The 24,706-nt window shown below is 35.7% G+C and overlaps 1 protein-coding gene across 3 annotated transcripts in view; it reads left to right on the top strand.

The window, feature by feature from the left end:
* The window catches only part of ATL1 (atlastin GTPase 1), a 100,867-nt gene that overhangs the window by 56,483 nt on the left and 19,678 nt on the right, over positions 1–24,706 (top strand). For all 3 annotated transcript variants that reach the window (XM_021941199.2, XM_009211513.4, XM_021941200.2), the window contains 4 exons: positions 2,255–2,389; positions 2,852–2,956; positions 5,119–5,169; positions 6,808–6,864. In XM_021941199.2, the coding sequence (XP_021796891.1) occupies positions 2,255–2,389; positions 2,852–2,956; positions 5,119–5,169; positions 6,808–6,864 (348 nt within the window). The remainder of the gene's footprint in view (positions 1–2,254; positions 2,390–2,851; positions 2,957–5,118; positions 5,170–6,807; positions 6,865–24,706) is intronic.

Here is a 24,706-nt window from a genome sequence, read left to right as displayed (position 1 = left end):
TGAGGTCAAGAGATCAGTACCATCCTGGCCAACATGGTGAAACCCCATCTCTACTAAAAACAAAAACAAAAACAAAAATTAGCTGGGCATGTTTTCCTTGTCCTTCAAGGTTATTTTTCAGGCTTATGGTTTTTATGAATATCTCAATGTAGATCATTGACTCAGAGTGAATGTTATAGAAATGTTATTATGCTAATTAATAATAATCACAATTTATTCATTGAAGTATGCATCCCAAGACATTTTTCCAGGTAATACCTTATTGGAAAAATTTCAATTTCCACCTCAATAGTAATTATTTATTGACTACCTGCTAAATGTCCTAGATTGTGCTAGGCACTATGGTGGATACCAAAGAAAACATACCATAGATTTTGCATTTAGGCATCTCACGGTTTGGCCAAGGAGACAGAATAACGATAGGTGAAATATTTAGAGCATCATTACATGGTGATATGGTGATTAATATATTTCTTTCTTTCTTTCTTTCTTTTTTTTTGAGATGGAGTTTCACTCTTGTCACCTAGGCTGGAGTGCAGTGGCACAATCTTGGTTCACTGCAACCTCTGCCTCCCGGGTTCAAGGATTCTCCTGCCTCAACCTCCCAAGTAGCTGGGATTACAAGCATGCACCACCACGCCTCGCTAGTCTTTTGTAGTTTTAGTAGAGACAGGGTTTCGCCATGTGGGCCAGGCTGGTCTTGAACTCCTGGCCTCAAGTGATCTGCCCGCCTCAGCCTCCCAAAGTGCTGGGATTATAGGCATGAGCCACCATGCCCGGCCTGATCGATATATTTCTAAGTGTAGTTCAGGGAAGGGCATATAGTGGGCAAAAGCAACTGGAGAAAACTTTATAGAGATATTGGGAGTTAGAATAGATTTTGAAGATGTGTGGATCTGGATCAGAAAAGGAAAAATGGACATTCTGGACTATGAGGAAAAAGTATGATATACGTATTAAACAGAGTGTACACCTTCTTCCCTCGAGTGGAAATTAAGTATTGGAGATGAAGAAGAAATAAGATTGAATAGGTTATTGAGGCAGATAATAGAACAAATTCATAGAAGAACCAAAGCGCTTGGTAAGGGTTTAAAATGCCTTTTAGACCAAGATAAGATATAATTAAATAAGTTTTTCTTTAAATTAGTTTATGTAGATTTTTTATCAGTCCAAGTAGTCCTCTCCAAAATTCCTCTGCATTCATTAATGTAAGGTTTTAGATTGGAGAATTATCTAATGAGATCTTCCAAAAACTAATAACTTATTCTCTGTAACAAATATCAAAATGGGGGTAACTACTATCAACCAAGGTCACCAATTACTGACTTACTAAATCTATGGGATATTTTCCATTCCTTATCCAACTTGATCTTCAGCCTTTATACAATTGATAGTTTTTCCTATTCTCTCTTCCTTTGGCTTCTCAAACCCCACTTGTAGCAGTACTTGTCTACTCCTTCCTGCTGTCCCGGCCCTGGTCAGGCCCTCAATCATATTTTTGACCTTTATTATAGCACCCACCCCTTATCCCTTCTAGCTATCATTTCCCTTCCCTACTAACTACCCCTACCTACTTCTAGAATAGTATCTCTCTACCACAACTATGATGATAATTCATCTCTGCTTCTTCATAACTTTCCATTGCCTGCAGGATAAAATCTGACTCCCTTAAGCACCTTACAAGGCCTTTCAGAATCTGGCCATCTGTCCAGCCTTTTCCTGCTACTTGCTTCCTCCGCCCCCAAAACCAAAGCATAATATGCTCTCTACTTCCTTCCTTTCTGCCTGCCTGCCTTCCTTTCTGGAATGCCTTCTCCAAATTTGCTCCCCTGGAAAATTCCTAAATATTTTTCAAGTCTTAGCTCAAACATCCTATGTGGTCTTGCCTGACCAAGGGTTATTTCTTTTTTATGCTACCATTTATGCATTATATATACTTCCATTTTGGCATGCATTTATTGCATCATAATGGTTTGTTTGCATGTCTGTCTCACTGTTAGGCTGTGAATTTCCTCTGGTCTGCAATGATATCTTTTCATTTTTATATCCCCAGGACATATCAAAAATGTGGCAGATGGTTGCTCCTCTGTAATTATTTTTTGGATGAATAAAGTGATTGTATTGATGCATTAGATGTGCATATGTTGTTTCCTTTTAACTAGAATTGGAGAGGGATAAGAATCAGAATGGATGAATGGAAAAAAAACTATACACACATATCAAGTTCCATATCACAGACTTTATTATTTTATAGGAATCAGTTGATTGGGTTGGAGATTACAATGAACCATTGACTGGTTTCTCATGGAGAGGTGGATCGGAACGAGAGACCACAGGAATTCAGATATGGAGTGAAGTCTTCCTTATCAATAAACCTGATGGTAAAAAGGTATGATGCTAACTTCCTAAATAAAATTGAGTTTTCACTTATAACAGTTACTACTTTTTAGGATCCTTGAAGATGCACTTTTGAAAATTAATTTTGATCATTTGATATGAAGCTTAAAGTGGGGTAGCATCCTATAGCATGATCTTTGTTTCCCTTTCTTGTGATCAGGGTGGGCAAAATTATAAGGATGATAGAATAGCAGATCAGCAAGTAACATCTGTATTTTGTTTCACTGCTACATAAAGTTTCTGTAATGTTGGATTACTAGTAAAAATTACTTATAATAGTAATCAGCAGTTAATATTTTTATTTTCTGTGGCATTCATGGTATGTGTAAGAAATTATCTAAAATAGTATTCATTAATAATGGTTTGCTTTAGTTCTTATGATATTAATATTATGGTAACCCTAATGACCTAGATGTTCTATAAAATACCAGTAATGTACTCTTCTTGCCTGTAGGTTGCAGTGTTATTGATGGATACTCAGGGAACCTTTGATAGTCAGTCAACTTTGAGAGATTCAGCCACAGTATTTGCCCTTAGCACAATGATCAGCTCAATACAGGTATGAAATAAAATAAACCCATTTTGATGATGTTTCTTTAACTAAAAATTATGAGTATATGTGTTTCTATATACATGTGATAATGAGATAAACAACAGAAATTGGGAATCATATATATTATTTGACTCAATTAGCATGCCAGTTCTTGTGATTTCTGTAAGAGTAGAATTGTTTTTGTTATTGTAGTCTAATTACTGACAAACTTTCAAATTGACTGCTTTGGTTAGAAAAGGTCATATTATCTTATTGGGATTTTTGTTGTTGTTGTTTAAAGCCTACAATAAACTCAGTAACATAAATCTTATATGAGTATACATTGAGACCATCTATTATAAGTTACGTTTAATGAAACAGGATTTATAAATATAAATTTTGTTCTACATAGCCAGTAGAACTAAATGTAAAAACATTTACATGTGTTCATAGCTTTAAAAAATACCTTAATGTACATTTAGGAAAGTTAATATCTTGTATATAAAATTTATCTTTCTTTCCTTTCCTTTTTTCTTTCACTTTTTAAAAAGTTTTATTTTTGAGGTTATTGTGGGCTTTCTAAATTGTACTGAAAATCCTTGTAGAGTTTTATTAGAACCATAGAACCCATAGCATAAAAGATTTTAAGACTATTTTTAGATATTTTCAATCCACTGGCAAAAACAGAAAGAGAGAGTGGCCAAGGAACAGGGCAGATCAATAAAAAAAAGTAAGAGAGCTTAAAAATGCAGAAAAGGCAAAGTAGTTAGGATGAGTGAGTCAAGGATGAAATTATAAGCAAGCATAGAGAATGGAACTAGTAAAGCAGCAACAAGGGCGTCATATATGGTTAGGACAAACAAGACAGGGTAAACAGAAGGAGGAAGGAAAGACTGAATTTATTAAATAAAGGACTTTAAAGTAAAAGTCATAAAAAATGTTATGGTTATAACCTATTTAATCAACTTTTAAAAATTCACTTTTCTTTCAATTGACAAATAAAAATTATATATATTTATCATGTACAATATGATATTTTGAATACATACATTGTATAAGCCTTTAAAATACCGACTTAATCTAATTTATTCATAATTCACAGTGTAAGCCATAGTTATACAAACCTATTTAAACCAGATTGAGTTTGCCTTTTCAGTATTACTCATTATTTATATTTGACCTGAATACATTGAATATTTTCATAGAAAAATCTGCTAACTCCTTAGTAATGACTATTTTTTATTATGTGAGAAATGATGATGTTATTTAAATAAGTATACAAAGTATTCTTTTTATATCACTATATAAACATATAAGCCTCCTTAACTTTTCTTTGAAGTTAATGATATTTATTCCCCTCAAAAAATGTCATCTTAATGCTGTGATCTGTTCATGAAGCAGCAATGCATATGTATAAGGCTGTGAGCATGATATTCAGAACCTAACTTCCATGTGATGAAACTCTGTTCAGACGTAAATAAAATGATTAATTGTGAAGAAGTCAACATGATTTTTCTTTTCTTTTCTTTTCTTTTTTTTGAGATGAGTCTCGCTCCGTCGCCCAGGCTGGAGTGCAGTGGCGCGGTCTCTGCTCACCGCAAGCTCAGCCTCCCAGGTTCATGCCATTCTCCTGCCTCAGCCTGCCGAGTAGCTGGGACTACAGGCGCCTGCCACCACGCCCAGCTAATTTTTTGTATTTTTAGTAGAGACGGGGTTTCACCATGTTAGCCAGGATGGTCTCGATCTGCTGACCTTGTGATCCGCCTGCCTCGGCCTCCCAAAGTGCTGGGATTACAGGCATGAGCCACTGCACCCGGCCAACATGATTTTTCAAAACAAAATTTTCCATATGGCTTGCTGAGATTTAGATTGCTATTATTTTGTCTTGCTTGGAAGAATGAGTTTTTTTTGACTCATTCTTTAGGTTCATAAAATAATTTTAATATTCTGTCTCCAGAGCAGATGGCTACTGTATTTCTAGAACCATTTTATAATCATTGTACATTCCTTATTGTCTCTCAACCTTCTTTTACTTCTCTCTCAAGGTCTTACAAATATCATCATGTAAGCAAGTATATAAGAAAGTTCATTTTTGTGATAACTGATATTTTTTAAAGTAGGGAATGATGAAGTAAGTGCTTAGGATGATGCCAATTATCTTATCATTGTGATTTTATTTCTTTATCAAGGTATATAACTTATCCCAAAATGTCCAGGAGGATGATCTTCAGCACCTCCAGGTAACAATATTTTCTTTTTTGTGTATCTGGTAGTCTTTGGAATATATATAGCAGAATTTTGGGGAATGATTTCAAAACATAATCAGATTCTGATTCTGCTGTTTACACAGGAACTATTGGCCCAATTAGGTGCCTGGTAATTACTGCCCCAGACTGGTTAATTTATAAAGGAAAGAAGTTTAATTGACTCACAGTTCAGCATGACTGGAAAGGCCTCAGGAAATTTACAATCATGGCCGAAGGCAAAGGGGAAGCAAGGCACTTTCTTCACAAGGCAGCAGGAAGAAGTGCTAAGCGAAGTGGGAGGAGCCCCTTATAAAACCATCAGATCTGTGAGAACTCATTCACTATCAGGAGAACAGCCTCCATGTTTCACTTACCTTCACCTGGTCTCGCCCTTGACACGTGGGGATTATGGAGATTATAATTTAAGATGAGATTTGGGTGGGGACACAAAGCCTAACCATATCAATGAGTAACTACCTTTCTCCCTAGTTTGACATCAAATTTCATATATTTTTTAGAAAAAGAGTCACACTGCAAGTCACAGACATTTAAAAAAAAAAACACAACTGAGGTGATAAGGCTCAATCTAGCCTCAGGAAAACTACAGAGCAATCACTGCTCCAAAAGGAGCAGAAACAAAGAAGCAGAGATTCGGTTTACAAATAGTGACAGTACTGAGAAAGTTCCCAGGATTAGCACTAAGGAGCACAACTCTTCAGGTTTTATTATGCTCTGGGCACAGTGTATGTTTCTTCTCCTCTTTCGAATTCATTTCAAGATTCTCCAGGGCCGGATGCAGTGGCTCACACCTGTAATCCCAGCAGTTTAGGAGGCTGAGGCAGGCAGATTGCTTGGGCCCAGGAGTTTGAGACCAGCCTGGGCCACATGGTGAAACCCTATCTCTACCAAAAATACAAAAATTAGCCAGGCAGGCGTGGTGGCACATGCCTGTAGTCCCAGCTACTCAGTAGGCTGAAGTAGGAGGATCACTTGAGCCGGGGACGTCAAGGCTGCAGTGAGCAGAGATCATGCCACTGCACTCCAGCCTGGGTGACAGAGTGAGACCCTGTCTCCAAAAAAAAAAAAAAAAAAAAAGAAAAGAAAAAGAAAAAAGACAAAGAAAAGGACTTTCCATTCTTAAGCTAAATGCCTAATGTTTTTGTAGTAATCCAAGCCATTGTGCCATTAAATTTCCTCAGTCAACAGCTTTTGTAAATATATCCTACATACTTTACATCTCTCTGGTCTAATTTATACACGTTCTGCTTCTAAAGGTCATTTAGCATGTTTCCTTCTTCCCTTTTGTCTCCCACAAAAAATTAACCCACATTTTAGATATAAAAGGTATTCATTTTAAAACATAAAAGGTGTTAATTTACATTTTATTTTTAAATGTACTTTATGTCTTTTATTCTTAAATATCTATTTACCATGGCTCTGCTTTACCTATTCAATGCTTATTTCCTGAAAATGATTATTATAATCTTCTTAATATAATATTCTGTTATAGCTAGGGGAAAAAGCAAATGAAAGAAAGCCAAGAATTAAAACTTTGCAGATGCTAAAGTTCTCTCTCTCTCCTCTCTCTTTCTCTGTGTGTGTGTGTGTGTGTGTGTGTAATTTTTTTTCTAGCTTTTCACTGAGTATGGCAGACTGGCAATGGAGGAAACATTCCTGAAGCCATTTCAGGTGAGTGAGGGTTAAATGGTGGTAAATTCTTACTAGATTTTCCTGAAGACTGTAACCAGATATATTAATTAAGGTCATGTTTCCTTTTCTTTTTATTTCATTGAGAAAACATTTTTGACCTATTTTATGCTATTTGATGCAAGATAGAATGAGATAGAAATGAGGAAATAGAATTTTAAAGAATTATTTTTTATAAAAGAAATGTGGAAATGAAAGATGAATTAGGCATTCTGGTTCCCAGCAAAATGTCAGCTTTTTTTCTCTGAACTCAAAGTGACTGTCAAAGTGCTGGGATTAGAGATGTGAGCCCCTGGGCGCAGCCTCATTTATGTACAAAAATTAAACATCCAGCCATATCTTATGAGATGTATTAAAACATAAGAACGTGTTAATTTGAAAATAAAAGGATGGAAAAAGATATATCAGGCACATACTAAGTGAAGGAAAACAAGTGTCTATATTTTGTCAGTAAGAATTATTTAGAATAGAGAAGTTCATAATAATAAAAAGTTATTTCACCAGGAAAACACAAGAATTCTAGTCAGGCATGGTAGCACATTCCTGTAATCCCAGCTACTCAGAAGGCAGTGGTGGGAGGATCACTTGACCCCAGGAGTTCGAATCCAACCTGGGCAACATAGTGAGAGACTCTGTCTCTTGAAAAAAAAAATTCTAAATTTTTGTGACAAATAGCCTCAAAATATATAAAGATCAATAGAACCATAAGAAGAAATGAGTAAATCCACTGAAACACCGCTCTCCTAAGTATTGATAAGTCAAGTAAGCAGAAAATTAGTAACAGTAGAGAAGATGTGAAACCTAGGGCTAACAAGCTTGCTTTATGGTGCATGTATAGAATAGTGTAAGTAACAAAGAAAACACATTACTCTTAAGCATGCAAGGTGTATGTACAAAAATTTACCACGTATTAAGCCACAAAGCAGGTCTCCACAAATTTCGAAGCATTGAATTCATACTGACCTCATTTTGTCATCACAGGACAATTTAGTTAAAAGTTAATAAGAAAGTGCTAATTTTAAAAAGCATATTTTGGAAATTTAAGCACACAATTCAAAAATAATTCATGGGTTAAGTTAAACTCATAATAGATATAGGAAAATACTGCAAATTGAGTGCTTGAAAGAAAACATACATATTGAACATTAAATGCTATCATGAAATGGTACTTAGAGGGAAAAAAATATAGCCATAAAAGTTTTATATTAGAAAAAAAGAAAGGCAGAAAATTAGTGATAAGTACAAATTAAGAAGAAAAAATAGGCCAGGCGCACTGGCTCACACCTGTAATCCCAGCACCTTTGGAGGCTGAGGCGGGTGGATTGCTTGAGGTCACGAGTTCAAGACAAGCCTGACCAACATGGTGAAACCCCATCTCTACTAAAAATACAAAAATTAGCTGGGCGTGTTGGCGGGCACCTGTAATTACAGCTACTCCGGAGGCTGAGGCAGGAGAATCACTTGAACCTGGGAGGCAGAGGTTACAGTGAGCCAAGATCGCACCATTGCGCTCCAGCCTGGATGACAGAGCGAGACTGTCTCAAAAAAAACAAACAAAAAAAGAAAAAAGAAAAAAGAAAAAATAACAAACAAAAACTAATGAAAATAAGAAAGAACATTTATAAAAGCTATATGTCTCAAGATGGATCAATTTTAAAAACATAATGTGGATTGGAAAAAAGCTAGTTGCCAAAGACTATTTACAGTAGGATAACATTTTTTATAAAGGTCCAAAATGAGCAAAACTAAACAATATGTTAAGAATATAAAGACGTGTGATAAAACTATTAAAAAAAAGCAAAAGTAAAGTAGTATTTACTACTGGAGAGGAGAAATGGGGATGTATCAGGAAGGGACACACAGGAAGCTTCAATATTATTGGTATTTTCAATTATTTAAGCAGGTTTGTGGGTTCATGAGTATTTATTTTATTAATCTGCTTAATAGCATACATATATGTTACATGCATTCTTTTGTAGGTATCATATTATGTAATAACATTTTTCAGTCTAAAAAATCAATAGCATTTCTTAAAACCAGCGATTACAACTAGCAAATATAAGTTTTAAAATATATATACCATTCATAATAGCAAAACAAAACAAAAATCTTTAGTAATTAGCCACCAAAATATAAAGACCTTTCTGGAGAAAAATTCAAAGGTCTGTTAAAGACCATAAAGAAAAAATTGTATAAACCAAAGAGATATAATATGATCACAGATGGTATAATTTAATGTTGTAGAGAATTTAATTCTCAACAAATTAGTCAAACTCAGTGCAATTATAATTGAAATTACAACAGGATTTTTTTTGTATATCTTCTACAACTCATATGGAAGAATTAAGCCTTGTTTTGATTTGTTAGGTTTTCTTTTTTTTTTTTTTTTCTTTTCTTTTTTTTTTTTTTCTTGAGACGGAGTCTTGCTCTTGTTGCCCAGGCTGGAATGCATGCAATGGTGTGATCTCATCTCACTGCAACCTCCGCCTCCCAGGTTCAAGCCATTCTCCTGCCTCAGCCTCCCAAGTAACTGAGATTACAGGCACCTGCCTCCATGCCTGGCTAATTTTTCTGTGTGTTTTTAGTAGAGATGGGGTTTCACCACGTTGGCCAGGATGGTCTCAAACTCCTGACCTCAGGTTATCTGTCCGCCTCGGCCTCCCAAAGTACTGGGATTACAGGTGTGAGCCACTGCACCTGGCCTTAAGTCAGTTTTTAAGAAGGAGATCTAAATTAGGGGGCTCAATACACACTGCAAAGCCATAGCAATGAAAATGGTGAGGTCCTACACAGATACAAGAGCAAAGCTCAACGGAACTAAACAGTTTAAATACACTCATATATATATGGGACCCTGGTAGTCAATAGAGGTGGCATGATAAACTGGTGGGAAATAAATGGTTTAATAGTTGGGTTTGGAAAAACGAGTTGACTATTTGGAGAAAGAGCTGGATTTTTACTAAATACCATAATAGAAGTAATCTCCAGATAGATCAAAGAACTAAATATGAAAGTTAAAACTATAAAGCTAATAGAAGAAAGTGCTGGAGAATATTTTTCTGAACTGAGGTGAAGAAACATTTATTAAACCCTCCAAAATAAACCATGTAGTAAAAAATTGATGCATATTACTACATCAAAATTAAGTATTTCTATTTATCAAACGACTTTATAATCAAAGTGAACAGATTTGTAGAAGATATTGACAGTGTCAAAGTCAACAAAAGATTACTAGACAGAACATGCAGGAAACCTGCAAGTAACCAAAACCTGGTTCCCAGTCAGAAAACAGGCAAAGAATATTAATAGCCAACTCACAGAAAGGAAACCTGAATGGCTAATACATTTTTGAAGGGATGTCAAGTCTCACTGATAATGAGATAAATATTAAAACAACGATGAAATACCACTTTATACTCATTAAACAGGCAAAAAGTGGAATATGGAGATGATACCAAATGAAAGCTAGGATTTGGGTAAATGGGAACACCCAGGCCGTATCGTTGGAAGTGCAGATTGGAGCAGCCATTCCGTGGAGCAGAGGAAATATGTAAGGATATTTACTGATAGAGTAATAGTAGCAGGAATTTGGAGACAATTTAGGTGTCCATCACTAGAAGAATGGATACATTAAAATTTGGGGAAAACATGCTCTGGAATACTTTCCAACATCTAAAGGCAGTGAACCAAAAGTACATAGAGTAGCATGAATAGGGCGTTAAAATTTGTACTGAAGTAAGCAGGAAAAAGTATGAGATTTATAACATGATACTATTTATGAATATTTAAAATGCTATACATACACAAAATAATATATATTAAAGTGAGTGTGGATGGGAATGAATAGTTGAGGAATGGGAGTGAGGATCTGGGAAAAATATGGTGAAGTGAAGTAGCACGGAGAGATGATGTATGCTGTGATGAAGGAGTATGAATTCTCCCCTGAGGGCTCGGGAACCTGGTGCAGGGAGGAGGTGAGGTAGAATAAAACCAGTCTTGCTTGCAGTCTTCTATATGTTTTACAATATCTACTAGACTCTGTTGTCTTTTTTATTTTTAATCATTTGTTAGGTTGATAGTCTAAGTGTTGTAAGGCTATTGTTTTGATTTTCTTCTTCTCTAACTTGTTACTAAGAATCACTGGCAAACCAGAGTAGGGAACTCCATTGTAAATTACCGAAAGGGACTGTAGGTCTAACCAGCAGATGTCACTGCTCCTTACATTTTGCCAGACACACGAATACTGGAAAAGACCAATCAATGCTGTGATAAAACAGATGACAGATAGGTAAATATTGATAGAGTTACTGCTTTTGGTTAAAAAAAAAATGAGTTGAAAACAAACAATGGAAAAAAACTTTAAGAGATTACCCTAGTTAGTAAACTGTTGGCATTATGAAATATCAGTGAAAAAAAAAAGATTTTGCTGACTGAGTCAACAATGACTCCTAAACATGTTTGGACTTGTAACTCTAACCATCTGAAATTGAAATGAGAAGCTCATTAACTAGTAAAGGTGGCATCCAAAGCCATTTTATAATATTTTAGATTAAAGCAACAAAATCCAAAACAAAAAATACTATACATTATAAAATCAAAAGATAAAATGCAAATATATTCAAATCTCAAAACATACATGAGTTAAATAATTCACATTTCAATTAGAAAAAGCGTAGAGAAAAACTGCAAAGTAAAATAACTTTTAAATGAAATTTCAATTAGGCAATCTTTTTCAGCAGGTCACCACCTCCACCCTCTTCTCTTTGAGAAGTTAACAGCTTTATTCATTTGGGTAAAGGTGTGGGGAAATTTTAAACATTGCCCGAGACACTAAGGTGAGGGGTAATGAAATTTTAAAAATAATTTTGTATTAAAATTAAACTAAGGCCAGGTGCAGTGGCTCATGCCTGCAATTCCAACACTTTGGGAGGTGGAGGCAGGAAAATTGCTTGGAGCCCAAAAGTTTGAGATGAGCCTGAGCAACATAGTGAGACTGTATCTCTACAAAAAGGGAAAAAAGAAGAAAAAAAAACCTCCACAAAGAACTACAGCGCCTGTAGTCCCAGCTCTTTGGGGGTGGGGGCTGAAGTGGGAGGATGGCTTGAGCCCAGGGGTTTGAGGCTGCAGTGAGCTATGATTGCACCGCTGCACTCCAGCCTGGGCAACAGAGTGAGAACGTGTCTCAAAAAATAAATAAAATTAATTTAAACAAATTTAAAATAGAAGAATTCTTAACTCTGAAACAGAGTACAATTATAAATAATAAACAAGACCTATAATAAACAACAAACATGAAGGCAATTAGCTGGGGAAATGAATAGCTAAATTAACAGATTAACTTTATTCTTTAAAATACCAATTTATATCAAGCTGTAATCAAACACACAAAAATATGTTAGTGTATTTAAAAAACCATGGTTTAAAAGAGAGAATTAAAAGCTAAGCGATTCAGTTTAAAAGCAATATTGAAGTGCAAGTTTAACCAGTGGTGTGCTGGTAAAATGTTTAAAAGTGGCTGGGGAGAAGGGAGGAGGTGAGCCTGATATATATTATTTGCTAATTTTTATGGTGTAAATACTTTTACCATGGCCAATTTCAAGCTACCATGACATCAACCAACTTGCAAAAATTCCTCAAAATTTAACAAATGCTTTTTGCAAGCTCTAATGAACCAGTTCTAAACTATGTAGCATACCCTGGAAGTATAATTCATATTAACACACAGTATAGAGTTATCTAAGTGACATTAGTTATTTTCTCACCTGTTTTGCTCACTATGAGTATTTGAATTTAAAGTATAAAATCGGGCAGGAGCTACTTTATCAACATATCTATCTATAAAATAACTAGGTTCTTTATATTAGCTTCTCTACCTTAGGGCTTCCAGTTTTTGTTGAGAATGACAGTATTTTTTTGTTAATTTAGACATGGCTGTATATAATAACTGTGCAAGTTTTATTTGAGTAATAACACCCAGTTTGCTGTAAGAACCTAGAGAAAATATCTTGTCATATGCAATAGATTTGTGTCTATATTGGTATGTTATGAGTGTTTTTTTCTTGGTCATTTAGACTTGCATAAGCCACACCTGGCCCCACGTTGCTCTGTACTGGGATGGTCACATCCTTGGGTCAGGATCCCTATGACTATTTCTGGATGTTTTTCATGTTGTCAGACATTATTTGAAGTTCATTCTAAATACAGGCTGCTTATCAACACCAAGCAAGGCTGTCTTCCTCTAATGCTTTGTTAAATGATCAGCCACCAGTTACTTGTTTCCCCCAGGAAAGGCTCTTTTTCCACTTGTATGGCTCTGTGGCTCTCTCTGTGTGTGCTTGTCATTCTTGTCCTCTCAGTTCTGCTGGGCTGTGGTGGTGGAGAGGGTTCACTCTGTCATGTGGTAATACAGTAAGCTTGTTATAGGGCCTAGGCTAAAAACAGATCCCCCTTACTAAGAAGACCCTGCATTATACTTTTAAATGTACCCTTTGGCAATAGCAGCCCAGGAGTTTATGATTTAATCATTTCATGCCTTCTAATTATGTAGGCTATAAAGAAATAGAAACATTCCTTATTTGCTAAAGTGTATTATAGTCTCAAGATTCGCTTGAGTCAATGTTTTAGATGTCAATACATTTCTCAGCGGCATTTCTACATTGTGGGTCTGTTTCTAGTAGGCTAGTCTTCTAAAGCCCGTTTAATCTACAGCAGATTTAAATAGTGACCACGATGTTCCTGAGCCTTGGTTCCTTTAAGCCAGTCCTGAATATATCTGATGATTCCTGGATCTCTTTGAGGCCCAGAGCCCTGAGGTAGTTGGGAATTTTAGCAGGATTTAGGCTGCATGGCTCACAGAGAAGAGATAGGGCTGCAGCATATCTGTAGCCTTGGTGATTGATGCCTAATTAGGTGTTTTAGACACCTGGGTTAGAATCATTTCTGAGCCATACCACAGTTCTACTGAATTGGAATCCCTGTGTTTAGACCAGGGAATCTGCACCCTGTATGTCATTCTTGAGCACATATTTGAGGACAGATTTAGCCACTGGGCACACTCCAGCAGAGAGCATCTATGGCAGAAGGTTCTGGTAGCAGAGAGATAGGGCACCATTTCTATGTACATTTCTGTGTACAGGTAGTTAGTAGATTAAGGTTGGCCTATAATAAGAAAGTAGGAAGCATAATCCCTAAAAAACTTTCCTTCACACAAACTTGACTTCTCTTAGAAGCCTTATTTCTTTCTTGAGCATATATTTTAGGACTATTTACATTTATTCTCTTTTCTTCCATCTCCTCAGTGTCAAGTACTTCACTTTCTGGAATTAATTCAGCCCAGTTTTCACCCATAGCATGTTTATTAACCATTTTCGTACACTTAAAAGCCCAGCAAGACCTTAAACTTTAGAAAGAGATTCAAATTCTCTTTGTGAGATAAAAGTAAAAACTCAATTCTTCACATTCCTTTCAGTGGAGATGTAATTATTAGTGAGCACATCAGTCTGTGCCAGTTTTAAGTTAAACTGAAGTTTGCTGAAAAATAATAGAAGGGGAAGCATATAATAATACTCTGTTACATTAAGACAGGTACTCTGTTTCTCACAATTTCTCATTCAAATGGGGCCTACACAGGGCAATTAGGAATTATTTTACTCTAGTTTGCTTAATTATGTTTGAGGACCATTTATTCCCATTATTTGAGAATATCCATTTGCACAAAATTATTTGATAGTGATTTAAGCTACTTTGAAACAAAACATGTTTGGTCAAATATCTGTGATGATTATAACTGACAAGTCATACCTGATAAATGCATGACCTCACTGAGAAAATGAAAGGCTGATGTCTGTCAGCTTGGGCTGAAAATGAAAGGAAATGATGTGGAAAAAGACAGCTGAGGAAGTTATCTACCCTATCCCATGTTCTGTCGAGAGAGCAATTTAGGTGATCTGAGAGCTGTATGGATTAGAAGAAATACTTACCTGGCTACACAGAACTAGGTCAGTGGTGTAGACTAGGATTCTCCCAATTTCTACATTTAGGTACCTGAAATGTCTAGAAGAGCAATAACAGCAGTTTATTGCATGCTTATTCTGTGCCATGCACTGTGCTAAGCATTTTTCTTACGTTGTTCAAATTAGTGATCATTACAGTTCTATAAAACAAGTAATGTTACCACTCCTTCTTTATTCTCATCTTTAATTTTTCTGTTCAATGAGAAGTACTGAGGCTGACAGTAGTTGAGAAACTTACTCCTGGTCACATGTATCTTTAAATTGTAGAACTGACCTCAACCTAGGCCACAACTCAGAGTGCTTGCACTTAATTACCATCTTTTAGTGCTTCTATTTGCTATCTTAATCTGAGTCACTTACTGAGCTATATTTTATTATCTTACATTTTAATGTGCCTATCCCCTCTCACTAATTAAATTATAAATGCCTTATTAGCAAGAACTTTGTCGTTGACTTTTTGAAGTCTAGAGCATCTACCATGCTGTTAATAAAGCATGTGTTCAATAAATGTTCACTAAGGTGGTGGTATTTACATATTTGGGATTATAAATAGTCTGCATATACAACTCAAAATTGAAAGACCTGGATTCAAGATCTGGAGCAACTATTACATATCCAGCCCAGTATTGTCTCTTTATACTTTTAAGGTAAGAACTATAACCAAACAATATTAAGTCATAAGTTGACATGAGAGTGTCCAAAATATTTGTACTGGGCATGGTCCCTTCTTGAACTGGAAAAACACAATCATGAAATTCTCCTTCAATGGGTAAGGGTAGTAGAGTTGCTGCATTGAAAGTGTCACACTGATGGGTGGTAATACAAAAAGAAAATACCATATTTTGTTAGTTAAGACTAACAGAAAAATGTTGGGTGTTTTCAGTTAGCAATAGTGATTGTACTGTATGTGGTACCATCAAATTTAAAGGTGATCCTACAACATGGTCTGCAGATACTTCAAGTAATTAGATGAAGCCGTAACTGCTCTGAGGCAAGAAAGATAAGCCTTGGTTACTGGATCAAGCAATGGACCACAAAAGGCACTGAATCTTCACTGTTGTTGATTTAATACTTAGCATGGCTTTTCTTTTTAATAAAAAGGAAAGAGTTATGATAATTTGGAAGGATTGATCTGCCCTCCTATTAGCTTGTCTCTAATTTTTCTGCCCATATCCTTGGAGAGTTTGTGCAAAGATTCTTCTTTTTTTTTTTTTTTTTTTTAATTATACATGTTATAAGTATTCTTAGCTGCCTTGGGATACCAGTTCTTCCAGTGGATTTTCTGCCTGCAATATCCATAGACTTCCCTATCTATAGGTTCCTGATTCATAGAGAACAGAGGATATTTTGGTCTTGTTTTTATCTGAAGGGCCACAAATTTATTTTGATTTCTATTTTGCTAAATACCCAAGCCCTATGAAAAGTCAGTGATACACTGGAGATCTCCAAATTGGCAATTTCTCATTCAACCTTTTTTTTTTCTGAGTCTGTATTTTATATCTGAGCCTCATATGTTTTTTCTTCCATATTGATATTTTATGTCTGAAAGTTTCCTGAAGTCCATTTTTAAAGTTTCCTGTTGATTCATTTTTATTTTATTTATAATTTAGAATCTTTATCCAATTGATATTTAAGAGGAAGTCTTCCAAAATAGCCTTCTGTAATTTTTTTTATTTTTCTTGCCCCCTAAAGGTCACTTAATTGTTAAAATGTATTATCATTATGTTTTAATGAACAGCTGGATTACTTAAATATTCTCCTGGTCTTTCTTATCCCACTGTTTTTAACCATTTTTTTTCCCACCTGAAGGTCTAACAATTAAGTGAACTAGTTGGAACAGAACTGATAGTTCAGGACAGTAAATATTTAACAAGTCTGCAACAAATTTTTATCTTTCTGGGTTAAAAGAAATTCCTTAACACTCAGCTCAAGGCCAGGGTTTAAATTCAACTTCCATAGAATAGCCTTCTGATCTAGCAGTTTTAAGTAGATTTGGGCAGTGTGCCCATTCCTTTCCTGTGAAAATTCCTGAGGAAAAAGTAGCTTGTTTAGAAGGTCAGGGGAAGGAGCAGAAGGAACTGAAGGGATGTACTGAGTGGTAAAAATAAAACTGAGTGAAAAGAAATGCAAGGAAGGCAGGTTTCAGAAGGTTACACTGTCAAATGTAGAGACTGCATTTTGGAGTCAGCATTTTATTTTGAGGCCTCAGTTTATTATGTAAAGAAGCTAACTAATGAATGTTGGTATTTGTCTCAATATTTAAAGAGCTCCTCTTAACTGTGTTGTTTATTTTTACATGTCCAAAGTTCACCATAATGGCTACAGTTATTCTCATTTTTTAGAAGTTTATTTACTATTATTGATACAAAAATTAGGGTTGTCATTTAATAGAAATAGGAAGCAGAAATTCTTCTAGGAGGAGGTTGCAGTTTTGATATAGAGAAACCTGTGACATAAAAGTTAATCAATAGTATGTGCTCATGAGAAGTGTTTTGGGTTCGTTAAGCAAGCAGAGGCTAGGACAGAGTTGTATGATTAATAATCTGACAATTACTGATTTCGTATTATGTACCATACAAAGTGACTCATGCATGTATTGACAAGACAGAGAGTGTCCTCTTGAAGGTTTTGTAGGGAATCTAAGGCAAAATTTGATTAATTACTTTTGCATAAATTGGTTGCCAGCCTACCAGACTTCCAACCGTTAGTCTTTGGGGCAGTGTGAATAGGACTGAAGACTTCTTAGGCCTATGCTTCCATCTGTTCTTTATAGAGCACTTTTGTATTCATTCAGTGATACAAAACAATTCAAGACAAAACAAAAACACATGAGACAAGACTCTGTACAAATTGTCAAATAAAAGAAAGCAAAGCAAGCAGCCAAAGAACAAGTAGGCTAATGGCAAAAATATTCATTGAATGGTGTGCCCCCAAACCAAAAGTTCTAAGAACTTTATACAAAAATTAGGTCTTATTATTGATCAGGTGAATGTACTTCCAAAACTAAAACTTGAGTTACTCTATGCAAAGACTTAGGACTAATGACCTTATATAAAGACCTGTACGGTTACAAAATCCTAGGATAACAAATTAATTTAGCAACAAGAGCTCAATGAAGCAAATCAGAACTCAGATTGTTGCTGAGACAGACTCACCTGGAAGCAAACTGAAGGACAAATGGAATTTGGGAACAAGGCAGAAAGAGAATGCACCTACCAGTCTAAGAGTCACAGAGAATGCTGCCAAGTGAGGGCGTTCAAAAATGGTACAATGAGACTTCCAGAATTGGCAAAGGATAAGACCATCGCTCAAAATATGACTTAAAAAAACAAAGCTAAATTTATTGCTTAATGAAGTAGAGCTTTGCTGGTGAGGCATAGTCTCATTGAGCAAAGCAAACTGAAGACCACATGTAGGCGTCAGAGGCTTGTTTTGGAGTTTTGTGTGTTATGGAAGCAAGATGGGTTGACATCAATCTGAGAATATGTCTTTTGTTCAATGTGTTGGATATAGAGGTGAAAACAGTAAGTTTTCTGGAGTGAGTCTTTGTCCACTTGACTGACTTTTAAAGCAATGAGGCTCTCTGTTGGCTTTTGGTATGGGTTGTTGATTGAAGTAATTGTTACTTACTTTGGGTTTAAAACCAGTTCTGGTGTTTACTTTTATCTGAAACTGAAATTAGAAACTGATTAAATGTATTAAAAACCAGTTCAGGTATTTACTGGCAGTTTTAGAAGATGTAGTCTTTTTCCGTGAGTGTAGGAATAATTTCATGTATTTATAATGGATGTGCACATAAATTTACTGTTATTTTTCAAATAACATTTATTTCATATAAGCTTTTTATACTGACATGATCAACTCATGTGTTGATATATTCCACATACTTATTAGTAGCTGTGTGTTATCATATTAATGTACCATAGTTTGTATAGCTATTTCTCAATTGTTGAGCATTTGGATTTATTTCAGTTTTTCATGGTTACCAAGTCATGCTGTAATACTCCTTTTGAATAATTTCCTGAAAGATATAGTCTCCAGAGGGAAGCTAATAAAATTAATCATGATTTTAAAAAGTTAGATGATTATTTCATTTGTAAGCTAAGTATAGTATAGGTCCATCACTTGACCCAGTTGCCTGACTGAATTTAATTTTAAAAAGTATTTGTGGCTTCATATGTTTTTATCTGAGCAAATTAGGCTAATTTGTATTCTTGGTTTTTATCTCTACTTATATGCATACATGAGCAAATCAAGATTCTGCAGTGTAGAAAAAACTGATAGATTTTGACATAAAGACTGAATTTCATAGAAATCCATACATGATGAATGGAAAGCATATAAATTATCTAGGGAGGGATGGGGGATAGTAGGCATGCTCCTCCCTATTCATGAGAACCAATTATTAAATATACAGGAATTACATAAACCAGTTATTAAACTTTTAATAGCTTGGAATCAGCTATGATGGGTATATTTACACCACAGAAATTGGCAAATGCTACAAATCAAGGCTTTCGTTCTTCTTTTTGTCAGAGAGCCAGTTTATCAGCACATCACTGGATGAGAACATCAGGCAGGAAACCTAGGAGTTGGAACATTGCCATTAATTTCTTTTTTTTTTTTTTTTTTTTTTTTTTGAGACTGAGTCTGGCTCTGTCGCCCAGGCTGGAGTGCGGTGGCCGGATCTCAGCTCACTGCAAGCTCCGCCTCCCGGGTTCACGCCATTCTCCTGCCTCAGCCTCCCGAGTAGCTGGGACCACAGGCGCCCGCCACTTCGCCCGGCTAGTTTTTTGTATTTTTTAGTAGAGACGGGGTTTCACCGTGTTAGCCAGGATGGTCTCGATCTCCTGACCTCATGATCCGCCCGTCTCGGCCTCCCAAAGTGCTGGGATTACAGGCTTGAGCCACCGCGCCCGGCCTTTGCCATTAATTTCATGATTACTTTATATATTGGTAATTTTTAAAAATGAAACTATATTTGCTTCTATACCACACATGGTCCTCATTATTTTGAATTGGGAAGATGCCAAGTGAAAAAGAAAGATTAAAAGCTCCCAAGAAATATGCAAAATACAGCCAAATCCACATACTTGGTTTCATTTATCCTGGTTCATGAAACTCTATTTTGCAAAAGTTACTTCCCAGCTAAATCTATTTCCAAAATACATGTTTTAGGAAGAAATATTCAAAATACAAATTATTATATTTTGACAAAAATTCTGGCAAAAAATGGACATCTATTTAAAGTTAGCAGGCTACTTAAAGAGGGTGGATGTGGGTATTTTTAATTCTTTTCTCTACAAGAATCCCTCCTCTCTCCCACAAGAATCTACAAAACAAAATAAGAGGGAGGAGAGGCTCCATCTTATGGAAACAAGAAAGATCCATAATCACACACCACTTAGAAGTGACCCTGTTTAAGGAAAAAAGATGTGATTCAAGGATTTTATGTCCAGCAAAATTGACTTTCAGGTATAAAGGGCCACAACTATTATCAACATGTAAAATTCCAAGGAATATTGTTCCCATGACCCTTAATGCAAAATCTACTAAAGAATGAATTTCAGATCAGCAAAGATGACATAAGGACTAGGAATGATCATTAAATGTGTATTTGTTTGTGGAACTTAGACTAAACGAGGGACAAAAGGGAGAGAACATCATATGTAATGTCTATTTTCTTCAAATAAATAAATGAATAGATAAACTAAAAAGTAGGAGAATGAGGAGAGCATGTGCCAAATTAAAAAAAAAAGAACTTTCATTAAGTATTCCTAGTAGTTGATGGTGGTATTGGTACTGCTACTCTGCAACTGTTGGGTATGTATTATAGCATTGAAAAAATGAGTAATTATGGGATATCATAATTCAGCCATCCCTGATGCATTAACAATCAAGACTCTTGATTCAAGATTATTGGATAAGGAGATCTGGATATAATATAGATATTCAGTGGAAACTCTATAGTTCTGAATTTGAATTGGGAATGTCAGTATGAATTTATGAGATATTTTTTCACAGACACACACACAATTTTATCCTAGCTCTGCCCACTGAAAAGGTCTAGAAACACTGACCAATGCAGCAGCACTTTGAGCATTATAATCTTGAAGTACCATATTTCACTAAAAGAAACCAGTGCTTCTTAGAGAAATGCCCAATTCTAGGTCTAAGGCAGGAAATGAACTTGGAACAACTTTGGGGAAAATAAAACTGTTATAAAGTTATGTTAGTTATTTTTTTTTGTTTGTGATACTTGCCAGTTTTTTGAATTTGTAATTTGTATTCCTCATTCTAAATAAATATTCACTTTCAAGCCTAATTCTGCATTCTTTTTCTCACAGAGGCTTTCCTCTGCCCAACACTACCCCACAGATTATGTAAGCTTCAGGCCCCATAAAACCTAGATTCCCACCTGCCTCTCTACCACATATGCATAATGAGAGCCCCTGAAGAAGATAATGAAGCAAATGAGGAAACAATAAATGTAATAGAGGAAAAATATTTAAAGAGATGATAGAGGAAAACTTTTCTCGAATGAAACTTGAATCGTCATACTATTTCCCTAGGGAAAACTGATACATTCCAGTCAATATGAGAATATACTTAGTAAAGTTATTGAACTTTTAAGAACAAAGGATCCACACAGAGTTTTCCATAGCAATATTCATGGAAAAAGATGAATGATAATTGACAAAGTTTTGAAAGAGTCACCCCAATAATTTTTATATCCTGCCAATTGTTCATTAACTATGAAAGCAACAGAAGATATTCTCAAAAATGTGAGTACTCAGGAAATACAGCAATCCTAATACTGCTTCTTGGAAAGCCACATGGCAAAATTTGGCCCACTTTTATTAAAAATAAGAGCTCAGATATGGAGAAGTTGACAGTGAAAGGATTTTTGATGCAGTGAATCCAATTAAATATAACACTAAAGCCAAACAACTTTGAATATTGTGAGTATAGAGCAGATTGTAAATATTTTAAACCCTGACATTCTGAAATTGATAATTAAAAAATGAGAAAATCATTTATTCAACAAATCTGTATTGAGCACTGATTCTGTGCCAAGCACTGTACTAGGTGTTAAGGATACTATAATGAGCAAGAAAGAGATTCAATGTTTGCCTCCAGAAGGCTTACAGTCTATAAATAATGCACCATAACATTATGGTTTGGAGTTATCTATTTCTTTTTCTGTCTAGTTCCCCTTCTAGCAATAGAACTCCTCTTTCCAATTCCCTTTGGTTCAGGTGAACCTGATGACATTCACCCCTTACATAGGGGTAAAAATTCAGACCATCCCATCCCTCTGACCATAGTGATTATTTCTGGACTGGGATTATATGATCAAATTGGGCCCATTCCTGGAAATTTCCTGAGATTGCTGTCATGAAAAACTGACTTGCACTGGTGTTGCTAAGCTAGCAGGGTGTGAATCTGGATCTCAGTGGTCATCTTGGCCATTATGTAGAGAGGACTGTTCAGAGAAAGAAAGAGCCTTGATGTCATTTAAGTGTCCCAAATCCTTCTGAAATCACCTACACCACTGACCTTTCCAGTTGCAGAACCAATTATCTACTTTTTTTGCTTAAACTTGTTGGAATTGGATTTCATTACTTACAATTGAAAGAAGTCCACCAGATTCTAGTAGAAGTGTTATAATAGGGGAAGTTCAGGATGATATGGGAACACATAGCAATAGTACGTATATAAATTGTCTTATAATATCCATATGCATTTTGTAGTATCTTTCAATGTTTATTATATTTTAAACATTTTTACTCAAACTGCTTTTGGTTTTATTTCAAAGTTATGACATGTTAAAAGTAGAAGGAAGGGAGGAATGGTAATAGGAAATCTGAGAATGCTGATTTTCTCATGGCAGGGAGTTAAAGGTGAAACATATATTTAAAAAGCATGACTCCAAACAAATCAGTAAAGACAAAAGACCTGATCAGCCTCTTCACAAAAGAGAAGAAACACAAAGGGCCAACAAACATAGGACAATGTGCTTAATTTCATTAATCATCAGGGAAATGCATATTGAACACAATGGGCTAGGCTACTAAACCACACCCTCCAGAATGTTTAAAATTAAAAAGACAGAGAATATCAAGCATTGGTGAGGACAACGTGTAGCATCAGGAACCCTCTAAGACTACTGGTAAGGTTATAAATTGGTACTTCGGAAAACGGACAATGTCAGCCAATCCTGAACATGTGCACACTCTCTACCCAGTAATTCTGCTTTAGTTATAAATGCAAAAGAAAGAAGACAGAAAGAAGACCAGAAGACACATGAATGTTCGTAGCAACACTATTCATACCAGTCAAGAACTAGAGACACTGAAATGCCCATCTACAGAATGAATTAATAATTATTCACATAATGGGAAATTGTGCAGTAATGACTATGAATGATAAACAATTATGCAATAATATAATCTCACAAATATAATGTTGAGTGACAGAAACTAGACCAAAAGAATATGTCATGTATCATGTATGATTCCACTTAACGCAAATTATAAAAACAGGCAAAACGAACCGATGCTGTTAAAAGTCAGGCCCGTGGTTACCCTTGAGCAAGGGGTCATGACTGGAGGGTGGCAGGAGCAGGGGCTTGTGGAGTGCTGGACATTCTCTGTTTCTTGATCTAGGTGCTAGTTACACAATGTGTTCAGTTTGTGAAAATTCATTAAGTTATATACGTAATGTGTGGTTTTCTGTATGTGGACTATATTCCAGTCAAAGGTATAAAAAGTTAAACACATGACTCCCAGCTCAATGTTTTCCAAAATCTTTGTTCTTAACTTCAAGTGAATTTATTAGAACTTCTAATGGTAAAAAATCATTTACTTGAAATTCAGCAGTATTTTAAATGTCATCTTATCTTCCTTTTAGTCAGTTAATTTCAAGTGCATTTTAATACTTTTTATTTAAAATGCCACATACAAAACAGTTCCACATTTTATAAAACTGTTTTTCTCCTTTTTCTTCCTTTTAGCCCTCCTCCATTTGTGTATGTACCTAGGGAGATGACTGGATGATGTTCACCAAATGTTAATTATCGTTAAATCCAGGAGATGGGATTTGGGGTGCATTTTTTTTTTATTTTTTTTATTTTTTAATTTTTTTATGAGATGGAGTCTCGCTCTGTCGCCCAGGCTGGAGTGCAGTGGCACGATCTCGGCTCACTGCAAGTTCTGCCTCCCAGGTTCATGCCATTCTCTTGCCTCAGCCTCCCCAGTAGCTGGGACTACAGGCACCCGCCACCACGCCCAGCTAATTTTTTGTATTTTTAGTAGAGACGGGGTTTCACAGTGTTAGCCAGGATGGTCTGGATCTTCTGACCTCGTGATCCGCCCGCCTCGGCCTCCCAAAGTGCTGGGGTTACAGGCGTGAGCCACCGTGCCCGGCCTGGGGTGCATTTTTAAATTTTCTCTCTGGACTTTGCTATCTAGTTTGAACTTTTTATGATGAGCATACATGCATATCATTTCTATAAAAACATTAAAACAATTTCTTTATAAAAGAAAAGCTAATCTCATATCTTATGCCTGTATTCAGCCATAGCCATCAGAAAGGAAGATTCCTAGGAACGTATTCTACACAAAATCTGATTATAGTGACATAGCTCCATTCAGGCAGTTTGGGAGTCATCTCTGTCATCTCTCAGTGGGGTGCTTTCATGCTGGCATTTTGTAGGCAGCTTTCTGTTCACACTTAATGGAAATAGGTAGGATGATCTCATAGGGGAGAGACTGCCCAGACACTTTCAAAGGTTTTATGTTTGATTTTTA

This window comes from Papio anubis, chromosome 7 (assembly GCF_008728515.1).
Source record: "Papio anubis isolate 15944 chromosome 7, Panubis1.0, whole genome shotgun sequence".
Lineage (NCBI taxonomy): Eukaryota > Metazoa > Chordata > Mammalia > Primates > Cercopithecidae > Papio > Papio anubis.
The sequence above is the reverse complement of the archived record's forward strand: the minus strand, read 5'-3'. Positions and strand labels throughout refer to the sequence as shown.